The following is an 18273-nucleotide window of genomic DNA, read 5'->3' as shown; positions in this document are numbered from 1 at the left end:
AACTCTTTAATAGGTAATGACCTTTATTTGAAATCACTAGTCTGGTGAAACTATTTCTTTGAATCATTATGGCTCCTAAAAGAAAAAGAGATGGGAAGGAGCAAAAGCGACAGCAAGGAGCCCATTATAAAGATCTTGCCATAATTCAGATGAGAAAAACTAGTAGCTACTGGCAAGAGAAGTGAGTGGACTGAAGAATTTGAATTAACAGAGTTAATGACTGAGTGTACATGGTTGTGGTGGGGGAAAGAGGGTGGAGTCAAGAAAAACAATGGGTTGCATGCTGGTCCTTACAGAGATAGAGAACACTGGAAGTTCGTATGTTCAGGCTCCATTGTGTTGAGTTCCAGGTCTTGGGAATAACAGATTGGAGTTGTCCAGTGGACTGTTGATTCTTTGGCTCTCAGGAAGCAAACTGGGTTGGTCAAATAGCAAACTGAAGTTGGACTTTACCCACTATAATTATACAACTTCATGCCCACTTCAGGCAGGAAGCAGAAGTTGGTTCATGATTGGAATAAATATTCTGAAAATATTTCCAATAATGGATGCCAAGGTGAACATGCAAGGTAATAGACACAAGCCAAAAACATAGGAAGCAAATTGACATAAATTTACTGGAATAAACTTCACTTTTTAGCATTTTCCTCTGTGACTCTTTTAGTTAATTGTGCTGTTAATACCATTCATATATATATATATATAATATATATATTTAGATTTCACCTTAGTGAAATCTAAAGAAATCACGATGCTGGTTTAATCACAATTGTATAAGGAATTAGCCTGTGTCTTGCCGGTTGCTGGTTCACAAGTTTAATTTTTCAAATCTAGCAACGAGCATTTTTAAGTATAAACACCATAAATAAACACGTGTTTGACACAAGCTACACAAGCTGCCTGTTTCTAAATGCCACGAGATTGGGATTTGCGTTGAGAGAATGGAATTTTCTTGTGGCAAAGAATCTGAACGTGTGAGTTAACATCACACTGTTGGGAATGATGACCCTTACTTAGTTAGTGGTCCCCCATGCACACCCTTTTTCTGTTTCCCTCCCTCCTGCCCGCTCTTCCCTCCCTTCGGTTATTCTGGGATTAACCAGAAGATAGGCCCCATACACAAGCGCAGCTGGCTGGTTCTGTCAGCTCGAGCCCTGCTGTGCAACCACGTTAGGAATTTCAGTAAATTGGCAACACTGGAGCACAAAGACAACAACAATTGGGAAAACCCTTCAGTGCAGAAAGGAATGTTTGGAGCCCTGGCTGCTACACACACAAGCACGCGCGCGCCTGCACAGGCTGGCGCTCGCTCCTGCGCGCCCACTCTCGGCGTGCGAGGGAGACCTGCCCCCCGGCTCCCCCTCTCCCCCCACCCCGCACCTAGGGTCCTCGCTCTGGTCGCCCGCTCATCTGCGCACGCCTCCCTAGAGCCAGCAGCAGCTCTTTGTAACTGGGAGGTGCAGAGACGCTCATTGACTATGCAGCGCTGCCCCGGCGGGAGTCGGAGCCGCCTGACCCTGGCGCGGTCTAGTACCAACGCCCCGTCAGCCCGGAACCGGCATAAATCACCCACAGAGACTGAAGTGCAGCATCTCGCCCCTCACCGCTTCCCTCCTCCCTACCCGGGTCATCCCCCCCGCTTTCCAGCCCTCTGCTCCTCGGGTCCCCAATCCTGCCTCCTCCTCAGCACCGCACCGCGCCAGACGCTGTGAAGGGAGGCGCTTTGACCAGAACAGAGAACTCTGAAGTTCCAAATCTAACCAGGAAAGCCCTCCCGCTTTTTCATAATCCTACATTTTTTTAGTTTTGGTCTAAATCTTCTCTCTCGGTCTTTCAAAAGTAACAGTACCTTCATTCCCGCTCCCCTCCACCCCCCACCCAAGTTGTATAAACTCTTGAAAGCCCACGGACGCTGCGAGCTTCAGACTGTTGGGGTCAGCAGAGCCCCAGACAATCGGTGCTCTGGGAGGAGGGGGCAGGTGGTTCCCAGCAGGTCCTCGCTCTTGGGGAGGGCGAGGCGGACCACGTGGAGCCAGAGCTGCGCCTCTACCGCCCCTCTGGCTATGGGAAGACGTCTGCCCTTTAGCACCAGGAATCGGCGTTCAGGCCCCGCTGCCGAGCCGGTTCGCGGTTCAGGGACTCCGGCGGGAGGCTCTGGGAGGACCCCAGATCCGGAAGCACCCCCTCCTCACAGAGAGCTCCCACGGCCGGGGTGTAGGTTGCACCAACCGTCCATCTTTTCGCTCTGGTGTCACGTACTGGCGAAGGACGGTGCTCTGGGGGCGAGTGTAAGGCTCACTCGTAATGTTCTCGGGGGCCGGACCGGCGACGCTTTGAACTCCCTTGTGTTTCTCCCTCACGTAAAGGGACACCAGCACACGGAGATAATGTTCATTCTTTTCAATTTTGCTTCAAAATGAATTGCACTGCAAATGTAGACGCACAACCCAGCCGTGATACCTATACATGTGGTGCTTAAAAGCCAAACAAGGATTCGACCCCTTCCCCAACTTTTCTTTTTTATTAGAGAAGTTGTAGGTTTACAGAAAAGTAATGAGTTTCTATCTACCACCCAATTATTAATACCTTGCATTAGTATGGTATATTTGTTAATTCATGAAAGCATATTTTTTAATAATTATACTATTAACTATATAGTTAAGTGTTTCAAAAGGGTTCATTATGTTGTACAGTGTTACATTTTGTTTCCTAAAAATTTTTATTCTGGTAGCATATATATATATACGACTTAACATTTCCCCTTTTAACCAGATTCAAATATATAATTAATGAGTTATGAATATATTATTCATAAACTTGTGCTACCATCACCACAGTCCATTTCCAAAACTTTACGATCAACCCAAACAGAAACTCTATACAATTTAAGAATTAATTGCCCATTCCCAAATTTTGAAAACACAGGACACCATCTCAGCAGCCTCAAATTTATCAGGGGAAATCCGGGTATCAGAGGGAGCTCAGAGATTTCAAACCAGGAAGGAAGGTGACAAATCTCTCCAACAAACTCTTTTACTTTCTTCACTTCCCTTTTTCCTTCTTCCTCTTTCCCTTCCCTTTCTTTCCACCTTCTCTTACTTTTCCTGATTTTTTTTCCTTCTTCATCTCTTCCTTTTTTCTTTTTTCCCCTACTTTTGACTTTCTTTTTTTTTTCTCTCTCCATTACTGTTTAGTCTTTAAAACTATGTTCGGGAGAGATTATCCTACGCTGTACAGCTGGCTTTGGTGCTAGGGCAAATCCTGCAGAGAGGGGAAGACAGAGCGTGCCCGAGTGCGAGTGTGCCATTTGTGTGACTGAGGAGTATGTATGCACATGTGAGTCACTGTCAGTGTTTGAGTATGAATGGAGTGCGTGTCCCGCGTATAACTGTGAGAACTGCATGTTTGTGAGTGTGACAGTGAGAAATGTGCAACTGTGAATGCGAGTGTGAGTCTATCAGCACATGAATGTGGGCGTGAGTGTGTGTGTGTGACTGTGTGGAGTGTGCATGTGTAAGCGCACGTGTGCTTGAGTCCCCACTCCTCCCGGCGCTGCAAAGTGCAGGGGGCGGGATGGGCGGCAGGCGGCCTGCCCCGCCAGATTCCCTCATGCTAGTTCCGGGGCGGCCCTGCCTAAAGGGCTTTCGGCACTGTCGGGAGGGTGGGGATTGGCGCGGGTAGAAAACCTGATGCCTGGAGAGCCCGGCCGGCTTTTCGTCACCTGGAACCGGCCGAGGTGCTCTACTAAAGGAGCACACGCGAGCGGAGGCGCAGACCTAACTGAGTACGTCGCGCGCCCACCTCGCGGGGAAGGAACGGCGAGGTACAGACCGCGGCGGCAGCGCGCGGGGACCGTCGCGGGGATGGAGCGCCGGGCGGCGGCGGTGGCGGGCACGCTGCTGCTGGCGCTCGCAACCTGCTTGGCGCCGGCAAGAGGCGAAGGTAAGCGCCGGTCAGTCAGAACCCCGCGTTAAGCATTGGGCTTCGTGGGCCGTGGCAGGGTAGAGTCCGCTGGAGGACGTCCCCGACAGCGGGTGGGCGGAGGGGAGCGCGCCCGGGCAGGGGCCCCAGCGGGCGGCGGCGCCGCAGCGGCTCCCACTGGGGCGCTCAGGTTGCCCCTCCAGCCGCAAGAGGCGGAGCGCCCCTCCTTCGCCCAGCTGAGAACTGTGCAGCCGCAAACTTGAGAAAACGTACCCCACGGGTAACCCATCACTGTTCCCACCGGGAATATTCCCGATTCTTTCGGAAACTACTTTGCCGTTGGAACCCAGCAGAATGAGGTTCTCCGCCGCGGATCCTCAGCCTGCTAACCCGCCGCGGATTTATCCTCGCCGTGGCTGAGCGGACCTCTCCCTGTGCAGGTGGAAAACGCGGGCCGGGGAGGATCCCTTTGCCCGCCCAGGGCTTTGGTCTGAAGTATCCCCTCCCCTCGCCCCAGTCACCGGTGGAACTCGGTCCCGCGGTGACCCCCAAGAGACTGCATCTCATGATACAGATCGTTTACGAGCCGAGATAAGGCCGAGATGTGTGATTGGCCGAGAGAGAGCTGATACACAAGAGTATTTTCTTGAAGGGTTTTCATTTCCAACCCGGGAGGTGGATTTTTTCGTGTTGATGAATGGAGCTTGTCTGCGCGACCAGTTTTGGGAGCTAGAAGGCACAAATTTTCTGGTCTGACGTGCTTTAAACTTCAGATTGTCGGAGAGTTTACTTTTTTTGAGAAACAGGAGAGGGAAAGAGAAGGAGAAAGAGAGAATAAAAATAGTAAGAGGGGAAGAAACTAGAGAGGAAAAGGGAGAGAAGGTGCGAGAGCGAGTTTGAAAAGAACGTTGGAGAGAGAAAGAGAGAGCGAGAGCTAGCGAGCGAGCAAGCAAGCGGGCGCGCGCGCGAGACAGACCGACCGGGGATGAATGGGAAGGGCGAAGGGCGAGGAGGAGGCGGGGGAACCCGCGAGCTCTCTCTCTGGCTTTGCGTTGCTAGGTAGCAGCCGGGAGCTGCGTGTGACCCACCATCAGACAGACAGAGTGGGGTGGGGATGGGAGAGTCCCCGCTTTTCCCTCCTTCTCTTCGGACAACTTAATTGCCCTACAATGAAAATGAGACTCCTATTGTTGTAGGATTAACCAAAGCAATAAATTGATTTCCTTGGATCACGTATTGGGGTTGACTGGTGAGGACGTGGAAGCCCCCACTTATGGGGGGGGGGAGGGGAGGGCTTGTGGATGGGCCGTGGCTTGTATTCAAAGAGTTAATCTGCTTTTTCCCCCTCAATTCTTGGCATAAGCTCCTTAGAGGGAATCAAGTAAGTAATTATACAGCAACTCCTAACAGTACCCATTTCGAACTTAACTGGGAAGAAGTAAGTTTGGAAACGCCAATAGACCTCATTGGTCTTTCAAAAATCTTTAACCAAGAACACTTGGTAACACTTGTAAAAGTCTTGTAAACACAAGAAAAATATGCTCATTATCTGGAAAATTTCTTCTGAGATGGAACAGTGCTTTGGGTTATATGTAGCTTATGTCCTAAATATAGTCATAGGATTTACAGTATGTTCTGTCAACGCCCAGCAAAAGGAAATCTTGACTAGATTCCTTTGGTAATGCCTTGGGACAATCAAAATCCAGAACTCTCCACTGGGTTGACCTAGTCATTAAATAATGTGTACTTATGCTTGATAGTTTACATCTATCATTCTCTAGTAAAAATATATAATGATGATCTATATAGCAATAGCAATATATCGCATACTTACATGTGCCAGGCTCTATTCTAAGTACTTTACAGTCACTGACTCAGTTAATTTCTATAATAACCCTGGAAGTAGGTACTCTTATTTATTATCCCTGTTTCACAGATGAGAAAACTGGGGCATAGAACTTTCTTTCTTAAGGTCATACTGCTAGGAAATGGCTGAGCTGTGAGGCAAACCCAAAGAATTCTGACTCCAGAGTCCACGATTTAACTGCTGCACCACAGTATTAGCTTTCTCTATTTTTCTTTTGAATTAAAAATGTCATTCTCCCAGTATCTACATGAGAAGTTCTAAAGTAACTGGGGGGCATTTTGCAAGTCTTTACCAAGGTAAAATTCACCTGCCTCATTAAATATGGATATTTTTAGAGAAACTGTTTACAGTTTTCCCAAATCTCCACATTCCCAGTCTTTTCTACTTTAACTATTTTTAGATACAGCTACTCTAAATATCCTCAGTTAGAAGGGTGAGGGAATTCCTGGATTCTTGTACTGATCCTGATTTATCAGATGACGTAAAGTGTGATGGCATTGTAGATGCCCTTATATCTCCATATTTTAGGAAGGAACCCTACTGCAAACTCGGAATCATTAGAAATTGGAAAAGAACTGCAAATATCTTTGGCAGGTTTTTTTTTTTTTTTTTTAATTATACCACATCTGTAGTGTATTTGCACTTTTTTCATACTTCACATACAGTTTTTTAAGAAAATAATTTGGGTGATCTTGGGCTCTGGAGTCAAGCTGTCTGGATTTGATAATGGCTCCACCACTTTCTGTATGACCTTAAGGAAGTCACTTCACTTACACAAAGTGAAGTATCTGCAAATTGGAATGCCTATACCATGACATTTTATGAGCACAGAACAAGATACAAAGTGCTTAGAAAGGCATAAGGTAGACAATGATTAATAGCTATTTTTATTGTACTAAAACTTTTACCTTCTATTCATACTTCCGGTTTTCAAAAGTACATAGGAATGTTTAAGCACTTTTTACTAACATTTCTTTGAGATTTCCATGTATCCCAGGATATTTGATTTTTGAAAATAGTAATGACGTTAAAGTTATTTTCTTTAATAAAAGTTTGGGTGTGTCCTATTTAGTATAAGTATTTTATGATTGCTACATCTTTGGGTGACTTTTATATATCTAAAAAAGGGCTGCAGGGCCAATAACAACAAAATTACAACTTTTGGATCCATCACAGAGTAGATGGCTTCCCTTTCTTTGCTTGAAGTTCTTCCTTGCCAGTCCATAGGGCTTCTGCCTTAACTCCATTCTACCATGTGCCTGTCCTGTTTAATAGTTATTTAAAGCAATTTCTTGACCTTAGTTATCAACTAGAGGAAACCTTCATTATCAACTGGCCCACTTGCATTATTTTACAGATAAGATAACAAACAGAAAGGGGGGTGGAGGGAGGGAGAAGGGTCTAAGTGTCTTGTCTAAAAGCAGATGGTGCATGACAGAGCTAAGACCCAAGCCTCCTTATTCCCATCTTCCTATTTGACATTTTCAGATACATGTCCTCTGAACGTCCCAGCCTGGTTGGGAAAGGAGAATTCTAGATTACTGTTGTATTGATTCTGATTTATCAGATGCCGTGAAGTATGATGAGTAGATGACCTTAGTCATCAAGAAAACTGGGTGGGATACCTCCAGGGCCTAAGGGGAATCTTGTGATAGGTTAAATATAACCACTTGCCACAGGCTTTTAGCTCTTCCCGGAATTTAAGCCTCTTTAATGCCCCACCTCCAGAGACCATATCTCAAGGTCCATTTTCCTCATTCTTAGGGCCATCAAACACATTCCTGAAGATCTTTGGATGTTCTAGTGCAGCTTACTATGAAGCTAGGCTTTTGGACATATTCAGTGTAATTATTAAGGCACGGTAAATCATTGTCCATGTTCTCTGGGCAGGTTCTCTAAGAACACTTTGCAAAATTTTGATTGGAATTTTAAAATTAGATAATGTTGAAGCTAGATGTTTTCTTCGGTGACCAAAAGCACGATATACTGTTGGCTTTGGGATTTCTATTAAGTCCTAGCGGCTAGAAGAGAGTTAAGTAAAAAGTAGAAGGTACTTATAGATGTTTGTTGAATTGAAAGGTGTACTGCATGTATAGAGTGAATAAAAAGGTGCTAATTGCAGAGCCCTATTCTAGCATGGAGAAAATTATTTTGATCGAGTTTTTTGTATAATTAAATGGTTATATCATATCCTATTAACTTTTGTGATCATGAGGAATTTTTGCATATTCCACAAACGTATTATAAATGTCTATGGTGGGCTCATAAATCAATAATATTGGCACTATAGATAGATTAAGAAGGATGAGAATTGAAAAGAGGAATCTCCATTTCACAATTAAAAGAGACTGCAACTTTGCATTTAAGATTCTGAAATCATATTCAATACTTCCTAATAACCCTGTTCAGGATCTTACTCTTCTTGAAAATGGTCAGGTTGGTAGTATTTGTCAGAGATTGTTTGGTACTTCTTTGATGGGGCCTTATGCAGTTGCTCTTTAAGTAATTTCTTGACAATCAGCATTTTGGTATTTGACAGCTATGGAGGATCTGGGTTTGAATCTTGGCTCTGCCATTTGCTATTTGGGAACTCCAGGTATGTTTTGTTTTTGTTTTTTTGAGCAAGTAGGTCAGAAATTAAGTACACATGCAGAGAAAGGAGCATACGGGCCCTCTTGCAAATAAAGAAAGATAGGGGGCGAGAGGCCATAGGCAATGTGGGGCCATTTGCTTTTACAGAAAAGTTTTATGTATTACCCCTCCCCCTTCCTTGTTTGGGGTTCTTTCTTCTACTCTCCCTTTTCCCTAGGGTGGTGCCTGGTGATAGATAGTGCATTTGGGTGGATTTGTTGGTTTCACCCTTTACTTAGGTTGGGAAATATGTTCTTCACAAGTTTCTTGTGAATGATGCATCTGTGTATGTCATTTTAATGTCTACAAGAACCTTACATATTAGTCAGGACTCTTTTGTTTCTGCAAATGGCAGTAATGAAACCCAAAAGGAAATTTATTTAAATAAGTAAAAAGATGCAGATATTGGGTTGAACTATATGAGATTGCTGTTTCTTCTAGGTATATAGTCAAATGTTGGCAATTTCATTTGGTTCAACAATGTAAAATTACCTTATGTGATGCAAATCTGTTTGCTGTCTTTTCATATTATGGCTCTGAGATGACTCCATTCTCAAACATGATCCCTCTGGAATTATAAGATGACTGTCAACAGCTACTAGAGTCATGTATTTTCATGTCATGGCCATTAACATGACATGAAAGCATTGTTTTACTGTTCCTGGAAAAAATCTTGGTTTCATTTTGAGGGCTTTGCTTGGGTCATGTGCTCATCAGAGTATCAGTCATGGTGTTCACAGTCATGAAGTATGCCCATGGCTTAGGTTTGGGTCATATAGTTGGCCCCTGGGGTCATGGACTAAGGGTAGATCCCAGAGGGAAATTGGGATGAGGCTACCAGAAGAATGCTAAGTAGATGCTAGGCTGCAAAAACAACTGGATAAAAGTGACTGATGTTATATTCATTTTGTATGTGAAGACAGACTTGAGGGCTATAGAAATTTCTCAAGAGTAAGTCCTGACATAAATCAAAGAATTGAAGGAAAATATTGGGAACATTAGGATAAAAGTCATTGCTATGTTCATGGGGTTGTGTTGCACTGTTAAGTTTAGAAGGTGTTGGAAAAATGAGCTGAAAGAAACACTTCGGGAGCTCTTGAGTTCATTTTAGGATTTCATTTTTCTGTGACCCCCTAGGCCTTTGCTCGTTTTCCAGTCTTCATTCTCTTGTTGATATTTCTGACTTTGTCCCTATTCTAGGTATTAGGCCTTGGTTATAGGGACAGGTAGAGAGAAAAATACATAACAAGGGTTTGGAGACATGTTAAAAGCTTCCAAGGAGAGAGAATACATATTGTTGCATATCCAAGAGCACTTAACCCAGGGACATCTATATATGGCAGGACAGGTATCTTTCATGCTTCATGTTATTAATTCACAAATCCTAACTATATGCACTCTGCCATAGTGATTTTGTTGGTATTTGTCTTATTTCCAATAGTGTATTCTGAGAAAATTGAAACATTATGCAGAAGTAAAATGTCTAGCTTTTATGCTAGCACACTTTTGACTTTGGACAGGGTTGAAATACAATGCAAGAGAATATATATCTCTATGAGAAAATGACAGATTAGGCAATTTGAAGTTTTCATGTTGAAATCTCAGTGTTATTCGTTAGCTCCTAGGTCATGCCTGACCCCAGGGTTATTGGAAACATTGAGAAATGAATAAGAGGAGGAAATGTAATTACCATTCTGGGCATTGAAAAGTTAAGCCACTCGTTACCGTGGATACAGTGACTTTGTTTATTATCCAGATATTGATCTAGGTTTGTAAGCAATACCTGAGGTCTTATATCATCAGTCAGTAAATAACACTATATTATCTACTTTTGGGGTCGAGTGGGTGGGTAGGAAATCTGAAAAAGGACAACAGGAAAGTAGCTACAATTCTGTTATGCTAGGCTTTCTTAGGTTTTATAGTGAGATTTGCATGTTGTCTTGGGCCCAGTTCTTTGACTTGTCTCCTTAACATGGAGAAACTTTTTGAATATACGCTATAAAATTGAATTCAGGAAGGACCCTTAAATTTGAATTTAAGAATGGCAGTCTTTTATCTGAATTATGCCAATCTTACATTTTAATCTCATTAAAGGGCAGGAGAAATGCTAGTGCTGTTTTGTTGGTGTGGGCAAAAGTGTAGAGAACACTTTAATTGAAAGAAATAATAGAAAACTCAAACTCGCTTTAATGAGAGAGAATGTTTGTTGCCTTATAGAAGTAAAAAAATCGTAAAATAGAGTGGGGTTCAGGTGAGGTGCAGGGCTCTATAGTTCTGTTTTTCCTGACTTTGACTACTTGGTGTTTAGGGTTTGTTTTCAGTCTGGCTTTCCATATGGCTATAATATGGCTGCCAGGGCAAATGGGCTGGGCCACATGTTTTCTTTCTTTCTTCCTATTTTTTTTAAGCACAGTTTTTATTATTATTATTATTTTTTACATGGGCAGGCACTGGGAATCGAACCCGGGTCCTCTGTCATGGCAGGCGAGCATTCTTGCCTGCTGAGCCACCGTGGCCTGTCCCACATGTTTTCTTGATCATAACCAGGGAGAATTTACTTTTGAGGAGTTTGCAGTTATGTCCTCAAAAGTATTACTTCATCACAATTACTTGTAGAATATTGTAATTTCTCAGGACTCTAGATAGAAATGTGCTAGCTTATCCTGGCTTGATCTATTATCAAAATTGCCTGGAGTGCTTTATTTAAAATTTTAAAAAACACATGTATCTATATCTATATTTATATCTGTGTCTGTCTATCTATCTATCTATCTATCTATCTATCTATCTATCTATCTATCTATCTATCTATCTATCTATCTATCTATCCATCTATCTGTTATTGCCCCTCGGGAGCTTTAAAAATTATATAGATTCTTAGGCCAAAACTCAGACTTACTGAATCAGAGGCATGGGGATCTATATCTCCAGATCAGATAATTCCGAGGTTGGATAATTTGGGAACAACTGATGTAGTAACCCCTCATTTTTTAGCTGTGTAAACTGAGAGTCAGAGATTAAGTAATTGCAAATCCTTCCAGTGGCAATTAAGTATATCCTGTTAAATCCATTCTTTCTTTTGGGGTGGTGATATTACAAAAACACGGAAACTCTTCTTGGCCAATGATAACCCAACTATCAAATACTGCATGGCAGCCTATATTCTATCTTTCCCTCTGTTAGTATAGGTGAATTTTCCATGCCATCCAACCAGTTCATTCATGTTTTAGATCCCATTTCCTCTCCACTTCATCCCTTTCCACTCTTCTCTTCTACAAATCCTTTCTCTCATATTCCTTTATAGCTTTCACTCTATTTTCTGTTTCTTTACAGCAAAATTCCTTAACAGATTTGTCTATATCCAGTGTCTGTAATTTTTTTCCTCCAATTCTCATTCAGATCGATCTCATTTGCCATTTGCCCCCATTCTTCAGAGAAATTTCTTTTGTCAAGATAACTACGGTGGGCCACGTGGCTCAGCAGACAGAGTTCTCACCTGCCATTGCCTGAGACTCGGGTTCGATACCTGATGCCGGCCCAAGCAAAAAAAAAAAAGGACATAACTGGTGACTGCCATGCTGTTAAAAGCAATGATTTTCAGCTCTTATTTAATCTGCAGCATTGGACACAGTATATCTTCTTCCATCAGACACTTAATTTGGCTTTTGCAATACCACATTCTCCTGGTTTCCTTCCTACCCTGCTGGCCTTCCTTGGTATCTCGTGCTTGTTGCTGGAGTCCATCTCTCTGACCTGTTTTCATTTCTGTCTACACTAGTCCTTTGGTAAAGTCTCATGGCATTAGATACCATCTGTATGCTGACAAGTTCCAAATTTGTGAATACATTCAGACCACCATCCTGAACTCCAGAACCTGTATGTCCCATTACTTATTTGATATATCCACATGGTTGCCCAGTAGTTACCTTGGGCTTAACATGCCCAAAACTGAACTCCTGATCTTTGTGAATGCCCCGAACCTGCTTTCCACATAGATTCCATCTTGATAAATGGCTGCTCCATCCTTGGTCACACTGAAATCTTGGGGTCTACTTGAATTACTTTTCTTTCATAACCCACATCTAACCCATCAGGAAATTCTGTTGCTTCTATCTTCAAAACAGATCTAGAATCCAACCACTTCTCACCATCTTCATGGGTTAGAGCTACTGTCCTCTCTCACCTGGATCCTTACTGATCACCTTGTTTCCTTTCTGCACCTCTTCTGTCTCCTTTCAAACAGCAGCAATAGCACCCCTTTTAGAACATCAGTCAGAGCATGTCACTTTTTTATGTGAAAGCTCCTGTGTGTAACTTCTGTCACTGTCACTAACAATTTTAGTGTTGGGTTAACCAGAAACTGAAACTGAAATGGGTTTTGTAAGACTCAACCCCTGTGAAGGGAAGGGTAGGAACCAGAATTGGGCAGAGGAAGAAGTTGAACTGTGGCAAAGTCTTGGCCAACCTTGCAATGAGCTCTGGAGCAAAAGTTGCCTGTGAGTGTGTCCTGTGTAAGACTTAGATGGCCTTGTTCAGTCACTGGATGCTGTGGGCAAGGTGTCTCTCTGTGGCTGGGCAGACCTGGAAGCAGCGGACTGCAGGTAGAAAGTCCCTCTGTGCAGCTGGTAGCAAGTACTTTCTTTTTTTTCTTTTTTAAATTTATTAATTAAATTAAGAAACCAAATAAAACATCAACATACACAATCAGTGATTCACAATATCATCACTTAGAGCAAGTACTTTCTTGAAGGGGAACCTGGGTGGCAGTGGCCTATATGACCCTATCCCTCTGGCCTCCTCATCACCTCCCTTACCTCATCTCCACCTTCTCACAGAGCTCCAGGCACAGTAGTGTGCTTGCTATTTAAGGTCTTTACCGTTGCCTTCTTTCCTTCTGAGTGCCCTTGCTCAGACTGCATGACTTGCTTCCTAACCTCCTACAAGTCTTTGCTTATAAGGCACCTTCACAGTGTTTGCCTTCTCTGACTATTTAAAAGCACATGGACATTTTTTTTTTAATACGGAACTTACAGGTTTACTGAAAAATCATGCATAAAATACAGGGTTCCTGTATACCACCCAATTAACACCCTGCAATAGTGTGGTACATAGGTTGCAGTTCATAGAAGCAAATTTTTATGATTCTATTAAGTAGCCCATGGTTTACCTTACTGCTCCTATACAGTTCAATGGACCTTTTTTCTAAAAATAAATTCTAGAAAATTTTCCCTTTTAATGATATTCAAATATATAGTTCAGTGTTGTTGATTATGTTCAATGTTGTGCTACCATCACCGCCAACATGTGGGCATTTCTTGACCCTCTTTCCTGATTTGCTTTCTCCATCACACATAAAGCATGGAAGTAATTTATGTATTTGTTTATTTTCTTACACATTGTCTCTTCTGTAAGATGTAAATTCCATGTGGGCAGGGATTTTCATCTCTTTTATTCATTGCTTTATCCTGGTGTCCAGAATAGGGCTAAATAAATAAATACATGTTGAATGAGGAATAGGTGGACATCACCGTGGACCCTAAGGCCAGGAAATTTTGTCTTCAGTGGTATTGCCAGCCCTTAATTCCCTCAGGTTCCTGGAGGCCACGGCAAGGTCCTGATGGAAAAAAAGAAAATTGCTGTTTCTATCAAAAGAAGTGGCTTAGCAACACTGTTTCTCTTCATTTGACTCTCTCCTTTTCTCTGCCTGGCTGACCCTACTATTCATGATTCACAGTGTGTTTGAGAGTGATTCTACATCAGCCTTTTTAACCTCTATTCCAGACATTTGGTTACCCTGTGAGAATCCCCTGAACATACAGAATGGGTCATTTGACTATTTTTAGAACAGATTTAATACAGTAGCTTTTACAAAAAGAAAAATCAAAGTTTTTAGACATTATGTTAGCAGACTGTCATTCTCTGTTTGAACAGAATACAAAAGAAAGCAGTCTGAGACATTGGCACAGTCTTGATCAAACAAAAGGCCCTCTTTGAGGAGGGGAGTGGTTTCCCAACCTAGAGAGGCAACACGGACTGGGTTGGAAAGAATATCGCATATCAAGTCAGGATATTCATGGGTCATTCCTGATGAATAAAAAGGAAAAATGAGTCCAATCAGTGGAGGTTCTAGACTGCTGAAGAAATGCCCACGGCTGCTTGTCCACTGGGCACACTCTTTCTCATCTCAGATCCTGTTCTTTTGGGGTCTCCGCATGCAACTATGATCGCAGGAGGCTAGAGGTAGGAGAATGACTCAGCTAAATGCATGCATGGTTAGAGAAGTTGAGAATGAACTGTAATAATAGCGAAAATGCTTTGAGCATTTTCTGTGTGCCTGACACTCTAAGTGCATTATAGGTATGAAATTACCTACTTTAAAACAAATTACCTATTTTTTTTATTTACATCCATTAGTTTAAAAATGTAGGACAAAGACAAAGACAGGTAAGGTAATTTGCCAAGGCCAACTAGATAGCAAGTGGTTGATTCTAGATTTGAACCCAGAGCCCATATGATTACATGACATCCTTTTGGATAAGCAGGAGCAAGAATAAGATAGGTCCTTTGTAGGTATTAAAAAAAAAGCCTCATTTAATGGCTGATACTATGGTGAAATGACTCATTTCAGAGGTGGTACTTCCACAGCCCAATCCATTCATATTTTGGGGCTATTTTTGTCAGTTCATTCATTTATTCAGTACATGTTAATTGAGAGCCTGTTCTCCTCCAAACACCACTCACCTTCCTCCTACACTATTGCTAGCTTTATCCTACACAATTAATTATTCCGTTACCTGGAAACATCTATTCTACATGTCTTTTAACTCAAAAGACCCTTACTTAATCAGATTTCTGTTTTAGCTTCCAATTAGGTATGGCAATGACATGTACATTTTTAAAGATTGTGGCTTAATATTTTATGGGAAAAAGTCCTATTAAATTCTCTTATCTGAAGTCTTAGAAGTGAGTAATGAGCCACCAAGTGAGAACTGAGTCTATATGCATCCTGGAGGACACTGCACTTTAGAGGTGGAGGGGGCATTTGCTGGATGTGCTAAAAGGTCTTTTTGCTCCAAAGAATCTCTCATTCCTGGCCAAAGATGTTTGCTATGTCATTGTTAGAGCCAGTTTTTTAGAGTAAGACATTGTTTCTACATGAAATGCAAAAATGTTTTCCCCTGCCGATAAAATATTAGATGAGATAATAAGCACAGTAAACATTTGTCAGAGTAAGGTTCAGAGAGAATGAGACCTAAGACTGAAATGCTTTGATGGGGAGTGAGAGAAAAAGAAGGTACCAGAGGTGGGAGGTGGTCTTGAAAGGAAGCCAAATTCATCTCTTAATTGTTTTGCCTAATCCAACTTATCTGAAAAAAAAAAAAAGGTATTGGATAGCTGCATGGCGAGTTATTGATGTAAATCAGTTGAATGGCATTCGATAAAATTTCTTACCTTCTGGTATGGTTTCACTCTCTAGTTAGCTCTGTTGAAATGGAATTGTCAAAAGTAAAAGGAGAGGTTGTACCTAAAAGCAACAAAGTTGCAACTCCATCAATCACTTTTTAGGTTTTCATCAGTGCCTGGTAAGACTGAGAAAAGGCTTTTGGATTTGAATGTACATTGAAGTTAAGTTTTTCCTAGACCATAACGATGACTATTAATAGGAAAGTCTTGTTTTTTCTTTTTTCAGTTAGTATATAATAAAAAAATTTGCAAATAAAGTTAAATGCACACATTTCCCATTTAGCAATTAAACATTGCTAAATGGTTAATTTTTATGTACCAAACTCTGATTTTTTTTCCAGTTCTCTGACATAAAAATTTATTTCTTCTTTAGTGTTTGGTGCAGTGAGGTGTTGAAAGAATTTGCTAACTAATCATTGGAAGCTGAGATTCTAGAGAAAAACAAAATGCATGGTTTAAAAATTGAACGCACTAACTGGAAGACAGTGAAAGTTAGATACTTCTTGCTGTGAATAATTAAACCCAACAGGGCAGGCAAGAGAAAATGTCGCACCAAATAGGACTTGAGTTAAGAAAGGTACATATTGTATTGAATATTTTAATTTCTGTAAGGGAAATCAAAGGGATCATTAATTGTTGGTGATGATTGTGAATATTCTCCACAAACCCCACTGTAATCCAGATTTATTTTTCAAACATTTTGCTATGATAGAAGAGATGAGAAAGTGAAGGGAAGTGAGATGGAGGTTTATGAACGCCCTAGTACTCTTTTCTCTTTAGGAGGTCCATGCTTGACTTGTCACAGTGACCTGGGACTTTTGTTCCCTCCAGAGCCCTCCTGCACTATCCTTCCATTGGCAGATCAAAGACAATTAACTTTATTTTTCTTTCAGTGAAGCTGTGGATCTACTAATTGAGAACCATATCAACAGGAGATACAGGATATATTTTTTTCTGACTTTCACTAAGGGTTTTCTTAAATCTACCTCCCAAAAAAGTTATTGCTTTTTTTTTGAAGTTCTTGGCCTTAATTTTTTTTAACTGTTTAAATTGTGTTCTAACATATATACAAAGCAAAGCAAGAAAAAAGCAATAACTTTCAGCACACTTTTCAACATTGGCCTTAATTTTTCTATCCGTAAAAAAGGAAATATGACTTTACAATTCTCATAAGGGAGGCCTTTGAGCATTAACATAATGAAATTTTTTTTGTGACAAAATATAATGAAAAATGTGCCATTTTAACGTTTTAAAGTGTACAATTCAGTGGCATTAATTACACTCACAATGTTGTGCTGCCACCACCACTATTTCCAAAACATTTTTATCACCCCAAACAAACTGTACTCATTAAAACAATAACTTATTCAATTTTTTTTTAATTACCAAAGTAAAATAGACTCTGTGTGTACAGTTCTATGAATTTTATAGAACAAATGAACAGCCAAACTCCCTTGACTTTGCAGTCATACCTGCCCACTAAAGTATTTTATAAGTTCTTTTATTTGAAAACTCACTTTTCCAGTTTCAATTGCCTTTCATTTGGGCATTTTTTATTCAAGAGTTTCCTTAGCTCATTTTTTAAGTAATTGAAAATGACAAGGAATGTAAGGTGGCAAAGCTAGTTTTCCTTTATTATAATGAGGGAAAAAACCTCTGGAAAGATGAAGGGTCTTCAATATAATCATGTAAGAAAATTTTCTTAAAAGCTGGCTTCTTACTAGATTGGAATCTGCAAAGAAAACACACTCAAGAAATCTCCCTTGAAGAGGAGGACAGAGGTTTATTTTTTATTTAACAATTTACCCCTTGACACTTGGAAAATGATTGGTTGATGTTTTCAAAGAAGATTAAGTCAGTGTGGTTAATTAACTGTGGTAATCAGATGACTTAAATCAATTAACTTCTTGTTAACAATTTCCATCAATTTTGTAAATAAATGACTAAATCAGTAAATTGTACTCTTAAGATTAAAGGCAACTCTGATTTATTTTATTGATGACAAATTAGAGATTTTCTCCTTCTCGTCTCATCCCCTCCCTTCCAACCTTATTATTACTAATGAGAAATCTTAAGCTGGCTTTAGTTACAGAGGAACATATCAGTAACATTTAATATATTGGTTTAAGGGAAAGTCAGGCCAAGGATACCTTTGCCCCCTCATTTCAGCATATTAGGAAAGAATGATTTACGGAAATGAAACTTAATAAGTAAGTGTGTACAGAGTGGCATTAAGGGAGATTGGATGTCACAAGGAATACTGAAACTCACTCTAGGATAAGCTTTTAATATTCTCTTAATGTTTTGTTTTCCTAAGCTAAAACTGGATGAGGAATATAATAAAATGAAACAAGGTTTGGCTCTTAGCTACAAGTAAACTTTTTTAAAAA

The 18273-nt window shown here is 41.1% G+C and overlaps 1 protein-coding gene across 1 annotated transcript in view; it reads left to right on the top strand.

The window, feature by feature from the left end:
* Window positions 1–3689: 3689 nt before the first annotated feature.
* LRP2 (LDL receptor related protein 2) overlaps window positions 3690–18273 on the top strand; it is a 160027-nt gene continuing 145443 nt past the window's right edge. The window contains exon 1 of the mRNA XM_077154078.1: window positions 3690–3942. Within this exon, the coding sequence (XP_077010193.1) occupies window positions 3690–3942 (253 nt within the window). The remainder of the gene's footprint in view (window positions 3943–18273) is intronic.

The sequence above is a fragment of the Tamandua tetradactyla genome, chromosome 3 (genome assembly GCF_023851605.1).
Source record: "Tamandua tetradactyla isolate mTamTet1 chromosome 3, mTamTet1.pri, whole genome shotgun sequence".
In the NCBI taxonomy this organism is placed as follows: Eukaryota; Metazoa; Chordata; class Mammalia; order Pilosa; family Myrmecophagidae; genus Tamandua; species Tamandua tetradactyla.
This window is presented reverse-complemented; position numbering and strand designations above follow the sequence as displayed.